Raw genomic sequence first — 20,600 nt, 5'->3', positions numbered from 1 at the left:
GTCAATAAAGCCTAAAGGAGAACAAGAAGGCTCCTACTGGTTGCATAAGGCGAATGTAAAGAATACTAAGGTTAAGGTCTTGCATGTCAGAACTCAGGACCTTCGAAGATGCTGCAGCTAAGGGCTCAAACTAACTATGGGGAAGTGCACCAATACCACATTCAGGCTCATGGCATGACCAGCGAGAGATTAAATCCATTAACAGCAGTAAAGAACTTCTTGATCTGGGGCAAGAGGCAACCGTCTGTCCCCCTAGGCTTCCAATGATACTGAAAACTGCTAAAACTTTCCTTGTCTATGTATTTGGTCCCATACAAGAAGCTAAACCATCTTGAAGGAAAAATAAAATGTCATTTCCTAAATGTGTTGCACCACGCATTACTGTAGGTGCATATAGTGGAAGAGTTACAGGACAGCAGACGAGTTGAGATGATCCTGGGTTGCCATTGTTCAACTTTCAAGCAGTCAGGTTGAAAAGCTGTGGTTGAGGATAAAGAAGGGCAGTCTTGATATTACCAGTACAGTAACTGCCATGGATCAATATTGGAGAGGACAACTGGATCAGAAATCCTGAGCCTCCTTGAAGGTGGTGGTGATGTCTGCCTTGTATTCTGTGAGCCTCCCAACTGTCTCAGAGATCAAGAGATGGCCAAGTAGTTTGCAGACTTGTAGCAGTCAGCCCAGCTTCTCTCCTTCCCTACTAAGTCTGCTTCTGAAGCAAGCCACCTGACTGTTTCTGTTAGTGGTATGAAGCTGAAGTTTTGGGAACTATCAATCTGGATGCTATCTGCTGAAATACCCTCCAGTATATGTATCCAGACTGATCTACAAATCTTCAATTTAACCAGTCTGAATGAGCATTCAAATTCCCCCAAGATAAGCATGACATTATGGGGAAAAGCTGCTTCTGCTCCCCCATTGAAGGCTGACTGCTTCCTTGAGATGATACAGGGAATGGGCATTGCCCTGTCTGTTCAGATATGCTTTTGCACTGGTGTTGTTGATATGGAAAAGTACATTTCACCTGCACAATCTGGAGATGAAAGCTAAGCAGATTGTATTTTTGTGTGTGATTGAAATGTGGATACCTCTGGTTACGTACTTAATTTGTTCCGGAGGTCCGTTCTTAACCTGAAACCATTCTTAACCTGAAGCACCACTTTAGCTAATGGGGCCTCCCGCTGCTGCCGCGCCGCCACAGTGCGATTTCTGTTTTCATCCTGAAGCAAAGTTCTTAACCTGAGGTATTATTTCTGGGTTAGTGGAGTCTGTAACCTGAAGCGCATGTAACCCGAGGTACCACTGTACAGTGCTACCTCAGGTTACAAATGCTTCAGGTTACAAACTCTGCTAATCTGGAAGAGTTACCTTGAGTTGAGAACTTTGCCCCAGGATAAGAATGGAAATCGTGCTGGCAGTGCAGCGACAGCAAGAGGCCCCATTAGTGAAAGCACGCCTCTAGTTAAGAACAGTTTCAAGTTAAAAACGGACCTCTGGAATGAATTAAGTTCGTAACTAGAGGTACCACTGTATGTGCAATATTGAAAGAAAAGTATTTAATATGTTCCAAGCACTTACACTTAGTTGGATGTTCTGTGTTGTGAGCTCCTCCGCCTTCTTCTCCAAGGATGACACCCAGAGCTTGCGCTTCTGGCGGCAGCGAGAGGCGGCAGCCCGGTTCCGTTCCAGGAAACGCTGCCTGCGTTCATCTGGATCTTCGTCCATTGTGCGTCTCCGTCTGCCTCCTGTACTAGGCGTGGGCTGAGCTGGGGAAACCTGGGGTTGAAGAATGAAAGAATTGCCGAAATTAACGAACAAGATTAATTGGGCAGTTTGTGCACTCTCAGGGCAGCCCATTAAACACTCAGCGGCCAATTAGTAACAACGCAGAACAATTTCCCCGATTCTTGATCTCATATCCTCACTAATTCTCACCAGGACATTTAGGCAAAATAGCAATGTAAGATTTGTGCAAGTGACTCAAATACTGATTGTGTTCATGCTTTCTTTCTTTTAACCCAGTAGGGACTGTGCCATATGGAGTAATAATCCTCTAACCCTTTAACCTATTTGCTTTGCAGTTCTTGTTCTGTGGGACCAACAGGGACACTGAAAACCTTTTCCATTATTTCAAGAGAACAAAGAAAACTAGCTGCCAAGAGCAAAACAGATCTGCAGGTTCCCACCTTAGCTCAGCCCCACCAAATGGGCTTTATAATTATGCAGACCAGTTTACACTTTGCTACTACTCACTGTCAGTCAGGCAGCATATGGATAGTAAACTTCTGGAAGCCTGTCTAGCTGACAGAGCAGGTGGTGATTTTGATGGAAGGCTGGCATTTGGTGAGCTGGCAGGAACAAATGGGGTGCATTTAAACCCAAGTCATTAAAACAGGAAGAGAGAGAGAGAGAAGATCTGAAAACATTGCTTCTATATTCCAGACTGTGTCCCAGTTGCCTGTGATGCCTAACTGGTAACTGTCTGGCAGCAGTGGTGACAGAAGCAACGGGGTGAAAGACGCAGCTTCTCTGAAAGGCAACAGGCTTCCTATACCCGTTCAGGGGATCTGGAACTCAGTGCCAAAACATCTCAGATTCTATAGTTAGAAAAGCCAAATCTGGCAACTGGGGGGAAAGAAACCCCATACAAATGAATTATATGCATATAACATTTCTATGCTTATTTTTACTTGCAGAATCAACAACCTTGGGTGAGTATATTTGGCAAAAGGAAAAAAGGAGGGTTGGGTCTCACTGGTGGTGGTGGTGGCAGAATGTAGAAATACAAGGCATCTACAGCGACATGGGCTATGAACTGGGAGCTGTGTGGAGTGATGTACCATCACTTTCTGGCTACTAAAAGACTGACAATACTTTTTTTTTTGAAGAACTGGTGGTAGAATGCAAGAAGAGGCAACATTGCCTATGGTTACATACACATCACACGACTGTCTGTAGCAGACAGATCAGTCAGGTTTTTACAGTGTTTCAAAAGCCTGCAAAGCACACCTGACTGTGTATGACAATGGGAACCAAAGGTGAGAGGGTAATTGTGCTTTTGTCTTATCAATTTTCAACTCCTTTAAGTTCTCATGTTTCGTTCCGAGCATCTATCTAAAAGCCACCCAAACAATTTCCCCTCATTCCTCCACAGTCATGAATACTCGAAACTTGTTCTTTTTACACAAAGCCTCTGAATTTGATAGCAGCCACTGGATTTCCCATCAGATGTCATACCACAAGCTGGGGGTGTGACTGCAGCCAAATCAAATTCAAATGTCCATGGTAAGCCCCCCTTCCCAGAATATTACAGCTCCCCGGTCCCAAGTTCTGCTTTGATGTGTTCCAGCTTCAAGCAGACCTGTGGTTGGGCTGGAGAAGGTGCATCGGGATGCTGGATGAGTATCTGACCCTGTTCAGGATGAGACGTCACCATTGTGCTTGCTGAACCCACCACCATGCCACTGCCATTTAGTGAGGAAGTAACTCCTTGCGTCAGGCTGGCTTTTAGCCTCTGTAAGGGGACAAAAACAAAACAAAATCAGGAGAGGCCCAACCATTTATTTCTCCTTTAAAATAATATTTATTAAAGTTTTAAAGGTTACAAAAAGAAAAAGAAAACACACCAAGTTAAACACAAACTTGTAAAAAACAGAAAAATAGAAACAATTTAAAAAAGAACAACAACAAAAACCCACAACAAACCTTCCCATAACTTATCTTTCATTTGCTTGTTTCCTTGACCTCCTCACGCCTCCCTTTTTTGTATTCTAGTTCGGTTAACTATTTCAACAAATCCTTTCCATCCTTCCCAATTTTTATCCTATAATTTATCTTAATAAAATGTAACTTTACCTTTCCGCCTTTCATCCATTAACAGTCTATTTTTACTTAGTCCTTTATAATATTTCTGCTAAAGCCACATAACTTCATTCCAGCCTCCTTCTAACATTCCTTAATTTTACAATGTTTCTGTAAGTAAACTTTAAATTTCTTCCAATCTTCTTCCACCGACTCTTCTCCCTGGTCTCGGATTCTGCCAGTCATTTCCGCCAGTTCCATGTAGTCCATCACCTTCATCTGCCATTCCATTTATTTCTCTTTTACCGATGCGCGCGCGCGCGCGCGCACACACACACACACACACACACACACAGACAGTCTCTCTTTACTACAAAGATACAGGCTGTTGAGAATGAAGCCTGGCCAGACTCTTTAGGAAATGCTGCTAATAGCCAGGTTTCTATTTCAAGGCAAGACATCATCATGATGTCAGGACACGAGATAGATGCAAGCAGAGGGAGGGACCATACATGTAGCTACCATTTTCAATGAAGATCACAGGCAACTTGCAACATCTAGTCCCAGCTAAAACTGACAACTGAGCTAATTGAAGACTAAACGTATATCAATGTATTTGCTCATGTTCATTGTCTGACTCTCCAAAATCATCCTTTGTTTTTGTGTGCAACCCGCACACCTCTCTTCGCACCTCTCCCCACCCTTCTGTCGTCTCCCACTCAGTTTCTAAATTTAGACTGCAAAGCTACTTGGAGAACCGATGTGTCTTTTTTCTTTACGATGACAGCATCATCTGAATCTTATAGATCAGTTGGCTCCCTTACTAAAGTACAAAGAGGCCCCTGAGGTTAGAATTCTATTTACTTAAAGCAGCTTTTTGCTTTATATTGAAAATGAAGGGCAGAGATTCATTCATTTTCATGTTTGTTCCCTCTTTTCCTACTCTCCTCCCCAAGGACTGTAGCACAGGGACACCGGTAGAAGCAGGGAAGAGCAGACTGAAAGACTAATCTGTGAATCTAGAAATCATAAGAAACCGCAGGTTACTTCTGTGGACAAGCATTCACCTTGCCAATATTCACAGCTATACTCTTCCCTAGTTTTCATAATGTATTTTGGGCACTGAACCTTCCTGACAGTGTCTAATATCCGCTAGGGAAAAAACTGAGGGAGCTTGATAAATGTACCTAGGTGTCACAAGAATGCCTGGGTTGCCTCCATCTGAATGTTGCTCTCTGTTCTGCCCTTTCCTTATCCTACCCTTTTCTACCCCACTCTACTTTCCCATGGGACACGGGTGGCGCTGTAGGTTAAACCACAGAGCCTAGGACTTGCTGATCAGAAGGTTGGCAGTTTGAATCCCCGCGACGGGGTGAGCTCCCATTGCTCGGTCCCTGCTCCTGCCAACCTAGCAGTTTGAAAGCACATCAAAGTGCAAGTAGATAAATAGGTACCGCTCCGGCAGGAAGGTAAACGGCGTTTCTGTGCATTGCTCTGGTTCGCCAGAAGCGGCTTAGTCATGCTGGCCACATGACCCGGAAGCTGTAAGCTGGCTCCCTTGGCCAATAAAGCGAGATGAGCGCCGCAACCCCAGAGTCGATCACGACTGGACCTAATGGTCAGGGGTCCCTTTACCTTTCCCTACAAGGATATACGCTATCCCATCCAGTTATGCAACTTGCACCGACAGACTACAAACTGCTGTCTTTTAGGCGAGAAGGTAAAGTATACGGCACTCTCTTTTAACTGCTAGTGGTTTCAGTGTTAACAGAAAGTGTTAACAGAAAAACAACAATCTGAATGTGACCACATGCATCGAGTGACCACATGCTTTGAGGTTATCCCCCATGAGAAAACTGTGTTAGGGGGCAATGTCGGGGGGCCAACCACGGCTGCATCTCATTTCCTAAAATCGTACTCTAGGCAAGCTTGCCGATTCTGTTGTTATCTAATGCAACTCACCATTTTAGCTTCTGAGTGCACTGGAAGGCCTGATGGTGAAATGGAGCCGCTGCTGATAATTGGAGGGCCGGGAATACCAGGAATGTTTGGCACCACAGATATAGGCCTTGCCAGCTATAAGTTGGAAGGGGAATGGAAAACACCTTGTATAAGTTAAGCAGTTTTGTTGATTAACTCCTACAGTGAAGGAGAAGGGGTGGGCGAGAAAGCTTGCTTGATAAGCTGTACATGTTAGAAATCTAATCACCAGTGTTTGAGAGATAAAAAGAAACAAACATTGGAGCAGCTTAATAGAGCAGAGGAGTACCAAAGTTAGACATTGCAGGAAAGAGAAAACAACAATGCTTTCTTTCGTTTCCTCTGAACCATTTCACGCATTATGCTGCAGCAAATCTCAGCACTGAGCTACGGCCAATCCTAGATCTAATATTCCCATTTATGCTTGAGATTTTTAGGTGTACAATATCTTAAATGTACACTGCAAAACGGTAATGTGCAATCCAGCCAACAGAAAGCTTTTACCATGAAATTAGGTACTTCTAGCAACAAAAGAGTAGAGTTCTGGATCCAAGCCAGCTTGACTAGTAACCCCACCATATCAATTCAGTAGTATTGTGCTTGGAGAGCAAATGTGGTTTAATGGCTTCAGGGGGGCTTTTTGACTGAAGATGCCCAGGCTTAAAGCCTCATTCAGCAACAAAACTCGCTGGATGATGTTGGGCTTATAATCCTCTCTCAGTCTAATCTATTTAACAGGGTTGCTATTATGGAAATACATAACAACAATATATAAACCTGCCTGAACTCCTCGTACTAAGGGCAAGATAAAAACTGCTACTAATCATTACAATGTGGAGAAAAGCTTCTGGGGACACCCTTGGGATTTATTTTCCTTTCTGCAATTCTTTGTGGGGTGCACCACTCTTTTTGCATTTTTACAATGGGCACACTTAACTTCCATATGAGTAGAAGAGAGAAAGTGACAGGTGGCCAGCTAGAATTCATGCAGTATTTCTGAGATAACCTGGAGAAAAGGCAGTTAAGTGCCCAAACTAGATTTTCAGATTTATAGAGCTTCCCCTCAAACAATTCTAATTTCCAACACATGGCAGAAACTTTCCGAACGCTTAAATAGATGAGAAGAAACAGAAAAGTGGATTTGTATAGCACAGTCAGCAGCAGAACCAGTGCAAACTGCACCAGAAGGTACTTGCATTTGTCAGTCACATACCCCAAGAAAATTCATTTGCAGAAATAAAAGCTAAATAACCATTTCATGCCCCGAAGAGGCCAGAGAGGGAGTTTTTCTGGCCTGGAAAGGCCAACATGTTCTCTGTAAGCTTGAATGATTTCAGCATAGAGCTAGCTAATCAGAGAGCCTGCAGTTCCCAGCGTTGGAACCAACAGTGTCTGCCATCTGCTCAGATGAAGATTCAGTTTTGAGCCCCCCCCCAAGCAATGTGATTGGCAGGTGCTGCTAACTTGCAGGCTGGTGGCTCCCTCAACCCCCACATCCTCCCCGCTAGCCCAGGCTTATCTCACATGGAGGGGCAGAGAGAGATGTCAATTTTGCAAATTAAAGTGATCGCATATGCTCTACAAAGGGGGGAAAACTGTCCCTTCCTTTATCAAAAGTAGCCAGGCTGGAAGCTTCTATTACCGATATGACAGAAGGCATCTGAACGGGAGGGCCTGGAAGGACGGGCATGGTCTGTCCATTCACAAGGTGCATGACAAGTGGTACAGAGCCGGTGGGAGATCTGCGAGAAAACAAAAGACAAACACAAAACATAATGCAGTCCAGTTTGTGAGTACTATCAGAAATCCCCTGCCCAACACATCTGAGACACAGGTGATCCCATGTGACACACAGAGCCCCCTTCCGCTTCCTAAACTCTTCACTGAAAAGCTGAGCATCTCTGCTCTGGCAATAGCAGAGTTAGCGAACGTAATATTTTTCAAACATTAATTTTTTTGAATTGATAATAATTGGCTTCCATGCCAGAATATACATGGGTTACAAAAGCACAGGTGCTCCCAGCTTACATAGATCTGCTCAGGTTTAGACAGAATGTGCAAAGATATTCAAATTTCCTGATATTTGGCTTGATAATTACAACTTTTGAACCAGCGTCCATCACCTAAGCCTATTATGGATTAGAGAGATGTGCAACACAGAGAGAGATGCTTTCCGGCAGAGAGCCCTCTCGTCAGGTGTAAAGTTCACTGGCCTTTCAACCCCAGTGCATGTGCAATTACAAGAGTAGATGGTCCAAGGGCCATGTAGGGTTGGCAGTAGTATTTTAAATAGGAGCCATACTTACTGAGGTCTCAAGCTGCAGAGAGATAGCTCTCCAGATGTACCTGAACTGCTAGCTGAAGGAGGCATTTTGAGATTGTAACATTGGGCCTACTGTGAAGGTCCATTTCGTGCAGGGAATGGAGGGGGATCCTTGGAGGGCCAACCCATCCAAATATCCCCTCCTCCTTGCAGGAAAAGAAGTCATTACCTAGAGAGAGGATCCATTTCAGGGCCAAACTAGTCTTCATATGGCAGAGACGTGAAGCAACCTCCTAATGGATCTCATATATGGAAGAAAAGCCATGGAAGGTCACACAGAAGTTGTGGAATAGCCAAGAGGGGGGCTGCTTGACGCTTCCAGCATAAAAAAATACAGTGGTACCTCTGGTTGCGAACGGGATCCATTACGGAGGCCCGTTCACAACATGAAAAGAGCGCAACCCGCAACGGTGCGTCTGTGCATGCGTGGGTTGCGATTCGCCGCTTCTGTGCATGCGCAAGAGGTGAAACCCAAAAATAACCCTTTCTGGTACTTCCGGGTTGCTGCAGGACGTAACCTGAAAGGACGTAACATGAGGTATGACTGTAGCTGAGAGGGGAATAATTAAGTAGCTACCATTTCTTCACTCAAAAGTCTTAAATCCTGTGGCTCTTTTTCATTTTTAAAAATACATCTATCGTGTATGTATTATATCTATTACATCTACATGTATTTGCTGTAGTTTGGCTCTTGGCCTCTGGGAAGGAGAGGTTTTAACTCCCTCATGACAAGAGCTGTTCCCTGGATCCCAGTCTTAGTCAGGAGATGGTTCTAGCTAGATCTGGAAACCTGAACAAGCCACAAATTCAAGTAAGAAGGTTTTCTAAAGTTAAAGAGAGGGAGCAATAACAGTTCAAGGGTCCAAGAAGCTGGAGCCTTTTACAGAAGAAGACTACTCAGCCTTCCTCTATTCAAGGGAAGGAAACTGCAGGAGTGACACTGGAGACTTTTTAAGTAGACAGATATGAGGCTGAAGCCTTAACTTGCGGCAAAAGTGTTATGCATGAGACATAGTTTAAGTTTGATGGTTCTCCCTGTCCCTTCTCAATCTTTAATTTGCTGTCTCTCTGTGTCAATTCTTCATGTACTAAATGATTTAACAGTTCCTAGGATCCTATTTCCCCCTTCGTGTCTGCTCTTGTGCAGGTTCATACACAACTGGCAAATTCTACAAAATCTAAAATCATGAGATTTGCAGGAGAAACTCCTGGCCATTCACTGTTTGCCCAATATGAGGCCTCTTAAGGTCCCTACACCTCCCCCCACTCCCGATCTCCTTACTTACCCAAGCTGTCTGTTGGAAGGTGGAGCTTGGGTGATGACAGAAGTTGGAGAAGGGAGAGTGGGATGCAGAGGATCATATCCTAAGTGCAGTGGAAGTGACCCAGGGCGTACAATGGTTGGAGTAGGCGTAGAAATGATAACAGGCTTTGAAGCACTCTCCTAAGAAACATGCACATACTCAATGAATGCCAGGCATTATCATTTTGTGGGACTAATAATGCATCCCTCCTACCAACCCTCATTAATCCTAGGACTACCACTCCAGGGAAATCTGAAGCACAGAAACTTAACTTCAGCTTTACCCACAGAAACCAAAAGTGCTAAATCCTGTGTCGAGCATGAGATAACAATCGCACACTCAATAGGCTGAAATCTGCAAGAAGCAAACAAGCTTCGTAAATATACATTAAATTCAACAGTAAAAAAAAGGGGGGAGACACACAAAGGAAGGAACCCAAACCATTCACATCCTTGCAACTAGATATAAATTATGCAAGTATTACTTAAGAACATCACTTGGCCTCAAAAAGCACACCCAGTTGTTTTAAAATCATGTGCCATCATACCAGATAATTTGTTCTAATTGCAAAATAATAGAGAAGTGCGGATGGATGAGATTTGCAGGACGTCGGCAGGATACATTCCAGGGGAGAAATGAAGGCCATTAAAAGTTACAAAGCTCTTCCATTTCACCAAACAACAACTCAACAACTCTCAGAACTTTGAGCAGAAACTCCCTTTATCTTTTTCAAGTGTCTAGGTTGGGACACTAAATCCTGATGAATGCACCAGGACTGTAAATCTTCAGCATGCTCCTAACGTAGGGAGTAATCTGGGGTGGCTTCAGATAACAGTCTGCACCATGGCATCTTCTTACCAGGCCTCGCCGAACTCACATTTTCTGTATGTTTGTTTCTGTCTACTCTGCTCACAGTAAAGCCAGAAGATGCAGATTGCCACCTCTCAGGTACTAAGTTTGCAGGGAGCCAGAATAGTGAAAATGGTTCTCTGAATCCAAGCCCAATGCCTCTATCAAGGGAGGCAAGAGCTTTAAAAATAGTTAACACCAATCAAGCTTCTACAAACTTCATTCTGTCAAAGCTTTTTCTTACTCTATGGGCCTGCTTCAGGTGCATCTTGCAGCCACCCCCAGCCCATGTTGCTTGTTGGAGCATGTGGGGGAGACACATAGCTGGCCATCATTTGCATGATCAACACACCTTTCATGTGTCCACTCACGAAATGGAGAAGCTGGTTCTTACAACTGGCACTCTCATGTCATTACAGAAGTCTAGCAGTGGCCCTTTGTGTGCAGGGGCCAAAGGGCACATTCTACTGAATCTCCTACAACTACGCCAGTATAACCATAAAAGATAATGAACACATATCTGCCATTTCTGATAGAAGCGGGTTTGTTTGTTTTAATATAAATTTTACAAGTGGGCGAATGCCATTAAAAACAGATGAAAAGACGACTCACGAAAGCTCACCTTCTCCTTGGCCTGCGGTGACTGTGGACTCGCTACCGGACTATCAGGAGGGGAAGAGTCCACTTCAACTGGTTCTTCCTCTTTTATTTTGATGTCTGGGGTAGAAGGTAGAGACATATCGAGGGGTCCAGAACACTATGGAAAAGCAGAATACATACTTTAGGGCTTTGCCATCAGGCTGCCTTGCTGATCTGTTCACCTTCCCCAGCTCCAGGCATTTGCACGCTAAGAGAGGCAGCACTCAGAATACTGAGTCTGCATGTCAATATGGAGAAGCAAAGATACCATGTATGCTGCAGGAGCAGCTCTGCCCTTCACTAAGGCGTATTCCTTTTCCTCCCAGGTGAAGGCCAGACTGCATGGCTTTTCTAGCAACTCATATCAAAGATGGATATTTTTTTAAAAGCAACACATTGTTTTTGAGATTCTGCAAGCTAATTCTCACCCAAGCAACTTCCCCTGACTTTTTTCTTCCGCCAAGCCTTGGCAATATGAAAAGAAAGCTAAAATGCCTGTCGGTCACAAAAGGCACTTTCATTCGCAGAAGCGCTGCAACCCACTATATAAGTCATTTTTGAATTATTGCTTGATTTATCAAAAGCCAACAAGAGAGCCATACGAGTTATTGCAAATCTATGACCAGCCCATTGTAATAAAACCTCACCATATGCCTGAACCTGGAACCATGCCACCACACCTATTTTCAACAGCGCTACATGGCCCTTTCCAATTTTATTAACAGCAGCTTGTTGCCTTCGTAGATCAATGGGTCAAAGCAATAGCAAAAGGAAATGGCAAAGCTAGGGACTTGGGAGTGTGCGGCAAAGCAGGAAAGAGTCTAAGCACATCAAGTAGTCCTCAAGAAATCAAAAACAGCACAATGCTTCCTCCGGTTCTTGGATGGAGCTCCTCTGGAACACGCCAAGAAGATAAAAACAAGGTATAATGAGCGCTGGGGAGAAACAGGCAAAAGAGCATGAGGAGCAAGCCATCATTTAGTGTATTCAAGTCAGGGAACTGCTTTTAGTGGCTACCTAGAAAAAACATGGATCTTTTCTTGTTGCTTCTCATTCCTTTGTCTGGCTGCTAATTTCTCCCCCCCCTCCCCCAAAAAAGCTAAATTCCTCTGCTTTCTACTGTGCTATACTTTGAGGGTGGGTTATCCTCCTTTAATCTCCTACCTCCATTGCTTACTATAAATTTCCCCTTAAGCCCCCACTTCTATTACCAGCTTCTTCCGAGCCAACATAATACCAACTATGAGCTGTGTGGCACTTCCTGGAACCATTGTTGCTCTTCCTTTATCCCTTTGCTTCTTTAGCACAGGCTCAGGGTTATCTATCCTGACTGGCAAAGGTTCTCCAAATCACAGGCAGGGAGTAACCTCAATGCTTTTATTTCTTTTGTTTAAACTATGGATGCCAGGGAATGAGCCTCTTGGGGCTTCCTCCTTGAAAAGCATGGAGATAAACCATAGTTTATCTTATGAATGCTACAATTCTGAATATATATATATATATATTTTGTAGAAATAAAATGCCACTGATTTTGGAGAGAGCAATTTCCAAGTGAGTATGCCGAGGAAAAGGTCCTGAAAGCCACTCCAGATTCTGGAGCAAATATATTTGCGTAGGGTTATAGGCTTGTTAATTTCTTGACAGTTTAACACCCGTACACTTGAGAGGAAAGTCATGAGAGTTGTGCACTGTAAATTTAGGGAGCCTGAAGGAGGCCTTTGCAACTGAAGCCCCCTTGGCTAAACATAGCCCACTGAGAAATGTTGCCTCTCCTCCCCCCCCCGCCCCCCGTTGCCAACCTAGAGCAGTATGGGAAAAGTGGCCTGTGTGGAAAATGAACTTGAAAGCAGACCATTTTATGAGAAGCTACTTAAAGTGTGGGCCGCAACCCTTCTCTTAGAGAACTGGTGTGCCTTAGATAATATGGACATGAGTTTTCAGGAAGTTCTGTGAAAATTAAGACTAGAAATATTGTTTAAAAAATAAGGTAGACTACGATGTGATAGTAGTGCAATATTAATTAGGGAATGTGTAAGAAGTGATTAAGACGGAGAATTAGCAGACGAGTTGATGGAAGTTGAAAAAAAGATGATGTTGGTGATAAACTGGAATGATATGTTTTGTAGAATGTTATATTGGAAAATTATATATATATATATATATATGATAATCTGGACATGGTCACATCATTTCTACAGTTCTGTACAATACACACTACAACAGATTCTTCTAGTCCCCGGTGGAGTACCAAGTGGATGGTCACTAGCCAGGAGACAACTCATTGGGAAAGTTGTGAACCACAGATCACTCCACTGATTCTGCTGTGACAGGCCAGCTCCATCAGGCCTCCTCTCCCCTCAATGGTCATTTGGGGGCAGCCATTCCAGCTGCCTCAGTGGGCGGGTTAAGAAACAGGTCTCATTTCATGAGCTTTGCTGAAGGCCCAGCTCCATCAGGTACCTCCTTCCCCCCAACTGTGCCAGCTGGCCATCATAGGAACGTCTGGTGTAGGAAACTGGTGCCCAAGCTTTGGTTTTGACTTTTTCCGTTTTTCTCACTGTCCTTGTCCCTTGCATGTCATGTTTTTGTTTTAGATCATATTGGATTGTATGTAAGCTGCTCTAAAGGCTTTTTTGGCTGAAGAGTAGGGTACAAATGCTCTAACTACATAAAGTAAATACAGTCGTACCTTGGATCCTGAATGCCTTGTGAGTCAAACGTTTTGGCTCCTGAACGCCGCAAACCTAGAAGTGTTCCGGTCTGCAAACGTTCTTTGGAACCCGAACATCTGACACAACTTCTGCAGCCAGGGCCCGATTTAGGTTTGATGAGGCCGTAAGCTACTAAAGGTAATGGGGCCCTTTATATGTCCAGCTGTCCTTTGTCACTGTTTTTTGTGTTGAATATATGCTATATGGTAATTTATGGACCTAATAGGAATCTAAAGCCATTTGCACATAACAAATAGGAGCCTACACAACACAAAACACTGTTGCTGTATGTAGGTTTCATTTTATTTGTTTTTTATCTTATATTTTTGGAAATATACATCCAGGTTTTTTTCCTTGAATTTTTTGGGGGGTCCCCAAGCGAGTGGGGCCCTAAGCTATAGCTTGTTTGGCTTATACATAAATTCGGCACTGTCCGCGGTTTCCGATTGGCTGCAGGAGCTTCCTTGGTTTCCGAACGTTTTGGAAGTCGAACGGATTTCCAGAACGGATTCCGTTCGATTTCCGAGGTACTGCTGTACGTTAAAATGCAGACAGGAGAGGAAGCATAAACTATGATGAGAGGAGCTGCTCCAACAAAGACTCATGTCTTCTCATGTCTTTGAATAACCTGCACTAACTACCACTACAGACATTTTAAAATTAAGGAAAAAGTTTAGAGCTCCCAGAGAGAACTAACATATGCCAGTTAGGAATGCTGGCCTAGGGATGGAGGGGGGGATTTCTGTTTCAATGCCTATTTCATCAAGGAGCTCAACGGCCAGTTATTTTTCAGATTAAACTACCTCACGGGCTTGTTATGAGGACAAAATTTAGGTGAAGGGGAGGAGACAGCAATATCACCAACCTGAGCAACTGGGAGGATGGAATAAACACAAACAGCTGCCTCCCTTGCTACATGTGCTTCCAGATGTCATGCCCATTTTGCTTCCTGCTGCGTGCAAAGGAAGTGCCTCAGAATCTAGGAGCGAAGGCACAACGGTTGGCATCCCAAATGCATGGATTACACATGACTAGCGCAGTGACTGGGAAGACCAATCACCCACAAAGCAGCGTGTCTGGAAATACCCTCTCTGCATTTAATTACCACAAAAAAACTCTGTGGCTGGAGCTATCCAGGACAAAAAATAAATAAAAATAAAATCCCACACGAACTAAAATGAGCTCCAGCAACTGGACTCAACTCAGCCAAATGTTCAAAGCATCTCATGAATGTGCCCAGCAGCCCCTGCCAAGTTTTCTGAATAGCAAACCAGCTGGATCTAACAATCCAAGTCAGTACTAGAAGGGGTAATTCCTTCGGCCTGCTGACACCGAGCCAAGCTGTGAACTGCGGCAGTCTCTTGTTGGAGGTCAGAAATATTAAGCCTGAGCCCTATTAAACAAGAAACAAACTTCCAGCAATCTAAGAATTCATAATGGTAGCTATTAAAAACAGTACAACACCAGGATTATGGGTGGTCTTAACATATAAAATATCTGGCTAGACTGTGGGTTGTCTACCATTTCATTAAAAAAACAACCCTCAAAATAAATGCTAAGATTAAGATTCGACGCTGATATAATAAAAAATGTAACAGGGAAGGACCACCTCGCTGTGAAATGACACTGCTCCGAAAGGTGAGACTATTGCAGCAATACATGGCTGAGAGATCCATGGTACTTCTTTGATTTACATAGAAAATATCTAAGTGAGAGGGATAAAAGCCCAGCTGGTCATAATTTCTTTAATTTTTGGCTGCTAAATGGATTTGTTTTGTTTTACTGTTTTGTTTTAATTTTTTGCCACGTAATTGTAACTATGTAAGCTGCTTTGGGGGCCTCTTCAAAAGAAAGAAAAGCAAGAGGTATTTTATATCTATATATCTGAATTCCCAAAGACACAGTCTTTGGAAAGACATTAATGTAATTTGATTTACACAGCTGAGAAACAAGATGATTGAATACAGAGGTCTACTCGTTTAGCAAGCAGAATTCAGTCTGGAGAAAAACAAAACAAAAGGAGTTGCACTAAAGATGTGTTACCCAAGTTTTCTTTTCAGAATGCTTTGAAACACAAAAGAAACCCTGAACAATTTTTAAATGTAGTTTCATGAAAACTGATATTCAAAGAATTCTGGGAATAAACTTGGATAGTGTATATATTTTGTTTTGGCTTTGCAATTTCATTCATTCCTTACATGGCTGCTCTGAAACCTAACTTCAGCAATGGCTGGGATGGGCTCCAAAGTTTGCAAATATAATAATAATAATAATAATCATCATCATCATCATCATCATCATCATCATCATCATCATCATCCCTCCTATAGGTTTCTTTTAAAGCCCTGTAAAGAATGCAAGAAAATCTCTCTACTTAGTCAACATGGTAAATATTCTGCTCTCTACTGGAAATCTAGTGGTAGGCAATTTAGTTCACAGATAAATTGGAAAAAGAGTTTTGCCTGAAGACTTAATTCAAGCTTCCAGATCACTATAGCCATTCAAACAGCTGTTGTTGTTGTTGTTGTTGTTGTTGTTGTTAATAATAATTAGATATAATTACATTTAATATAACAATTATGCAATTATATATACACATATATTTAATTATGCTGATAATAAGAATGGTAGCTTCTACATTCCAAAAGTGGTACCCTTTTCATTTCAAGTAGGACAAAGACATTTCAATGTACTCCGAATGCCATGCTTGTTCACCGGCAGACAGGTGGGCTGCTGTTCCTTACTCCAGGGTGAAAAATAGCCTATAGAAGTGATCCCTCTCCCTTCTTGCCTCAATGGTCGTAGCTGGAACCAGTGTTTGGATAAAGGTCAGATCTCAACACTGGGGGTAAGGAAGTTTCCCTGTGTTTCATCCTCTCACAGCAACCCACTAACTTCAGTTTAGTTACAATGCAATTACTCTGGGCAGAAAACATAGTATCTGTGGTACTTACCGTGCCTGTCATTATTGATGCCAATCAAGCATTTAAATGCTAGCTGGAATTCACAAAACAGAAAGGTGATGTGGCTGTTGTTGTTATTGTTTTTACTCAAAGTGCCCTTAACCATCTGACTGCTATAAGCAATGAATGAACCACTGTATGCAAAACACAAGCAAAAAGGACCAAAGGCATGGGGCTACAAATAAGAACTTTGCACACAGCTATTGTCCCCAGCTTGGGAAGCAAGATGAAGACAAAACTATGGCAGATCTGGGAAAGTAGCTGGAAGTGAGCGCAGATAGTACCAAACTAGATTGCCTATTGATGTGACTCAATATAATGCCATGATTTCAGGACTACCATGTGGCATCATATGATGCATTCAGTGCAGGCCACTGTTACAGCAAAATGCGACAGTAGATGAACCCTCTTGGCTCATAATGTTTGCTGATGCATGCATCTTAAAATCCCAAGATGAACATAATTTAAGGACACTATGGAACAACAAATTCCCTTACAGCTCTCAAAATTTTAGCTCAATGAAAACCCTTAGCCTCTTGCCTTTTTCTCATCATCTTCTGTGGCTTTCTTGAAGTCATGTTCAAATGAACTTGCCAACTCATTGAAGAGGCCAACTTCCTCACAGTTCTTCAAAAACCGAGTTGGTGTCGGCGTTTGATCTGTTTAGAGAGCAAGAGAAAAAGACAATGAAAAACAAGTTCAAATCAAAATATTCACTTCACAGAATGAGAAGCCTGGGATTATTTATTCATCATAGAATTTCATGAATGTTGTTTTCAGCCTGTATTTAGGTGGCTAAAATTATACATTTTACACACACATTTCAGGGATCATATATTTGAAATTTTTTATAATAAAAGAATAGGAACAGCCAGTTGCAGATCACTTCAATTCAGATAGTCGGCACATCTCTGATTTGTCAGTTATTGCCATCTAATCCAAGAACACGGGAAATAAGAGAAAGCTTCTGGGTGTATGGTTCTGATACCTTAACGCTACATGGGCTCAACCCAAATGATAACACCTGACACCACTCATCTACACAAATGCCACATTTCTGAATATTCGTGCTTCGGTATTCTGTAACTGTCACCTTGACTACAGTATTAATTCATATTAGAGCAGCTGAAGAAGAAAGAAGCTGTGATGGTTTGTTTTAAAACTTTAATATCTCTCTTAAATTACACACACAAATCTGATCATAAGAAATCCTTCTGCTGGTGCCATGGGCAGAATATGGAATTCACTATGGAAGAGGCAGGTGAACATTGTATTGTCACGGGGTTGGGGAGAATAAATGTCCACTTTGGTGGTTGACAGTTTGGGCTGGGCAAAAAGCTGGACGCAGGGGCAATTTTAGAAGATACAACTGTGAGAAGAACAGAGTCAAAGGGCATTGCCACATGACCTAAAAGATATGCTCCAGGATCCTTTAAGCATGGGGCATATCTCTTGGATAACAAGTACTGCTTGACAACCCTAAAAAGACTGTTCCTCTAAAACAGCAGTGGGAAAGTTCTGGCACAGGTCCCAATTTGACCTGCAAGGCTGTTTTCCCCAAACCAACCCACTATACTTTACCCACCCTGGAAGATTGGCAGATGCAAGTAATAGACTATATGGAATTGGCAGAAATGACCGGCCGAATCCGAGATCAAGGAGAAGAGCAGGTGGAAGAGGATTGGAAGAAGTTTAAAGTCTACCTACAAAAAACATTGTAAAATATATGAATGTTGAGGACATTGAAAATGAAACGAAGGGGTTCTAGTGATTAAGATAAATAAGAGTACAAAGGGAGGGATAAAGGATGAAAATGAATAACGAATGATCTTGCTGAAGTAATTTTTAAGTGGGATACAAGAAAGGGAGGCGGGTGGAAGTAAGGGAAATAAGGTCTTGAAGGTTACAAATTTGAAAGAGAGTTTTTTTTATGCTAAATTTGCTTTTTTATGTGTTTTTTCTTTTTTGTTTCTTTTGTGATATTTGTTGATTTTTGCTGGTTTGTTAACTTATTTTTCTTTAGTAAAACTTAATAAAATATTATATATATATATATATAAAAAAAACCAACCCACTATACAGCTAACATTGTATGCGATGTCAGATATGGGGCAGGCAGACATGGCTGGATCAGCTGAGCAACTAAATTCCCCATGGGGAACACCATTGGCCAACTGATCCCTGCACTGTAGGAATTAAATGCTGATCAGGTCACCTCAGTGTCTCTTAAAGGGCTCACAGCCTTGGTTAACTCATATAAAAGTATTCTGGCCCATTCCATCTGGCCCAGCCTAAATATCATTGAGAAAACATATCTGTCACTTGTGAAGGGTTTCACCCTTTTGTCAATGGTCTCACTAATATCTTTTGAGTGCAAATTTAAGGCAATCTACAATTTAAGAGGGACATGGGTGGTGCTGTGGTCTAAACCACAGAGCCTAAGGCTTGCTGATCGGAAGGTCGGCGGTTTGAATCCCCGCGACGGGGTGAGCTCCTGCTGCTCGGTCCTGCTCCTGCCAACCTAGCAGTTTGAAAGCATGTCAAGTGCAAGTAGATAAATAGGTACCGCTCTGATGGGAAGGTAAACAGCCTTTCTGTGCACTGCTCTGGTTCACCAGCAGTGGCTTAGTCATGCTGGCCACATGACCCGGAAGCTGTCTGCTGACGAACGCCAGCTCCCTCGGCCTATAGAACGAGATGAGCGTGCAACCCCAGAGTCGTCTGCGACTGGACCTAATGGTCAGGGGTAGCTTTACCTTTACAATTCTTTTTATACCTTTTTATTTTTACTTTTTTATTTTTACTATTAGCTCCTCCGTATCTAAGAACATTTATGGCACATCAGTGGCCTAAACCACCAATTCTCTTCCAATTTACAAAAATCTTAATGAATTGAAATTAATTGCTTTACCAACACCCCCGCCCCCTGAAAAACCCACCTATTCTTAATTGCCTAGAGATGAATCTTACTTGCCATAGAGAAACTGGAAGAGTGACTATTTAGAAAGCACCAGTTGCTTCACTTCTGCTCCTGAATGCCTACTTCCAACTACTACATGAACTTGTTTCTGCTTTGTACATTCTGCACTAAGATAAAATTGATTTATTTTTTTTTTACTATGTCTGCATCAAGTAAAACAGTGCTCTGAATTATGTATATTTGGATAGATGTGCTAATTATGCATAACTCGTTTTGCTGCTGTTAGCTATGGGAAAGGGAAGCAATTACATAGTTAGTTATACATAGTCACAATAAATTGCTCACAGCTTATTTTCAAATCCATGAAGGCTAAAGCCATACCCCACCCCATCCCACAAAGGAACCTGATGCAGTATAGCTGCAGAAAGATGGGATACAGACTGCCTTGGTGAAAATCTAGGTCCACATAACTCGGATTTTGCTGGACTTTTTACTAGGTTGGCAAGCTCAGAATCTCAAGGGAACCTTCTGTTTGCAAATTACATTATATGGTCTCACAGAGAGAAAAGTCTGATTTGTTCTTGCTGGGAGAGACAAGCTGTGTGGGCTGATATTTTCAGGATGTTTGCAAGGACTGGAGAGGAGTTCTGAGTGACTCATCTATTTTACTGCATAACTGCCGCAAGAGGAATAAATGACTTGCATCTCCTACCCTTGAAATGGTCGCTATCAGCACCACAATGCACAACTGGAGATGATGGCAGTTGTCAACACTGGAGCACCGTGGATAATTTTGTGCTTGACAAAAGGACTAAAAAAACAACGTGAAAAAGCGATTTGCTCTGTCCTAGCTCCAGCTGTTCATACCCACAATACTCCTACTATGCACAATTCTTCCAGCAGTTCCTTTGTGTCAGGAAGAAAAAGTTCCAAGAGGAAGAAGGATTCTGCTTGTAATACATTAGCACCTGGTGAGAAGAGAGTGGCTACACAGAACCAAATGGTGACTTCTGAACTTTTTATATAGCAAGAGTAAAAAAAAAGAAAAAAAGTACTGTATCAATAAGTGCACCTAAGAGGTATTTCCTGCTGAGGGAATGAAATAAACCA

At 42.5% G+C, this 20,600-nt stretch overlaps 1 protein-coding gene across 4 annotated transcripts in view; it reads right to left on the bottom strand.

Annotated features, from left to right (window-relative positions):
* Nucleotides 1-20,600, bottom strand: part of LOC309334566 (cyclic AMP-dependent transcription factor ATF-7) — a 113,725-nt gene that overhangs the window by 11,592 nt on the left and 81,533 nt on the right. For all 4 annotated transcript variants that reach the window (XM_081848949.1, XM_081848948.1, XM_081848950.1 and 1 more), the window contains 7 exons: nt 17,111-17,229; nt 10,880-11,014; nt 9,391-9,548; nt 7,424-7,523; nt 5,764-5,877; nt 3,362-3,514; nt 1,579-1,776 (listed from right to left, as the gene is read on the bottom strand). In XM_081848949.1, the coding sequence (XP_081705075.1) occupies nt 1,579-1,776; nt 3,362-3,514; nt 5,764-5,877; nt 7,424-7,523; nt 9,391-9,548; nt 10,880-11,014; nt 17,111-17,229 (977 nt within the window). The remainder of the gene's footprint in view (nt 1-1,578; nt 1,777-3,361; nt 3,515-5,763; nt 5,878-7,423; nt 7,524-9,390; nt 9,549-10,879; nt 11,015-17,110; nt 17,230-20,600) is intronic.

The sequence above is a fragment of the Podarcis erhardii genome (assembly GCF_964252035.2).
Source record: "Podarcis erhardii genome assembly, chromosome: 2".
In the NCBI taxonomy this organism is placed as follows: domain Eukaryota; kingdom Metazoa; phylum Chordata; class Lepidosauria; order Squamata; family Lacertidae; genus Podarcis; species Podarcis erhardii.
This window is presented reverse-complemented; position numbering and strand designations above follow the sequence as displayed.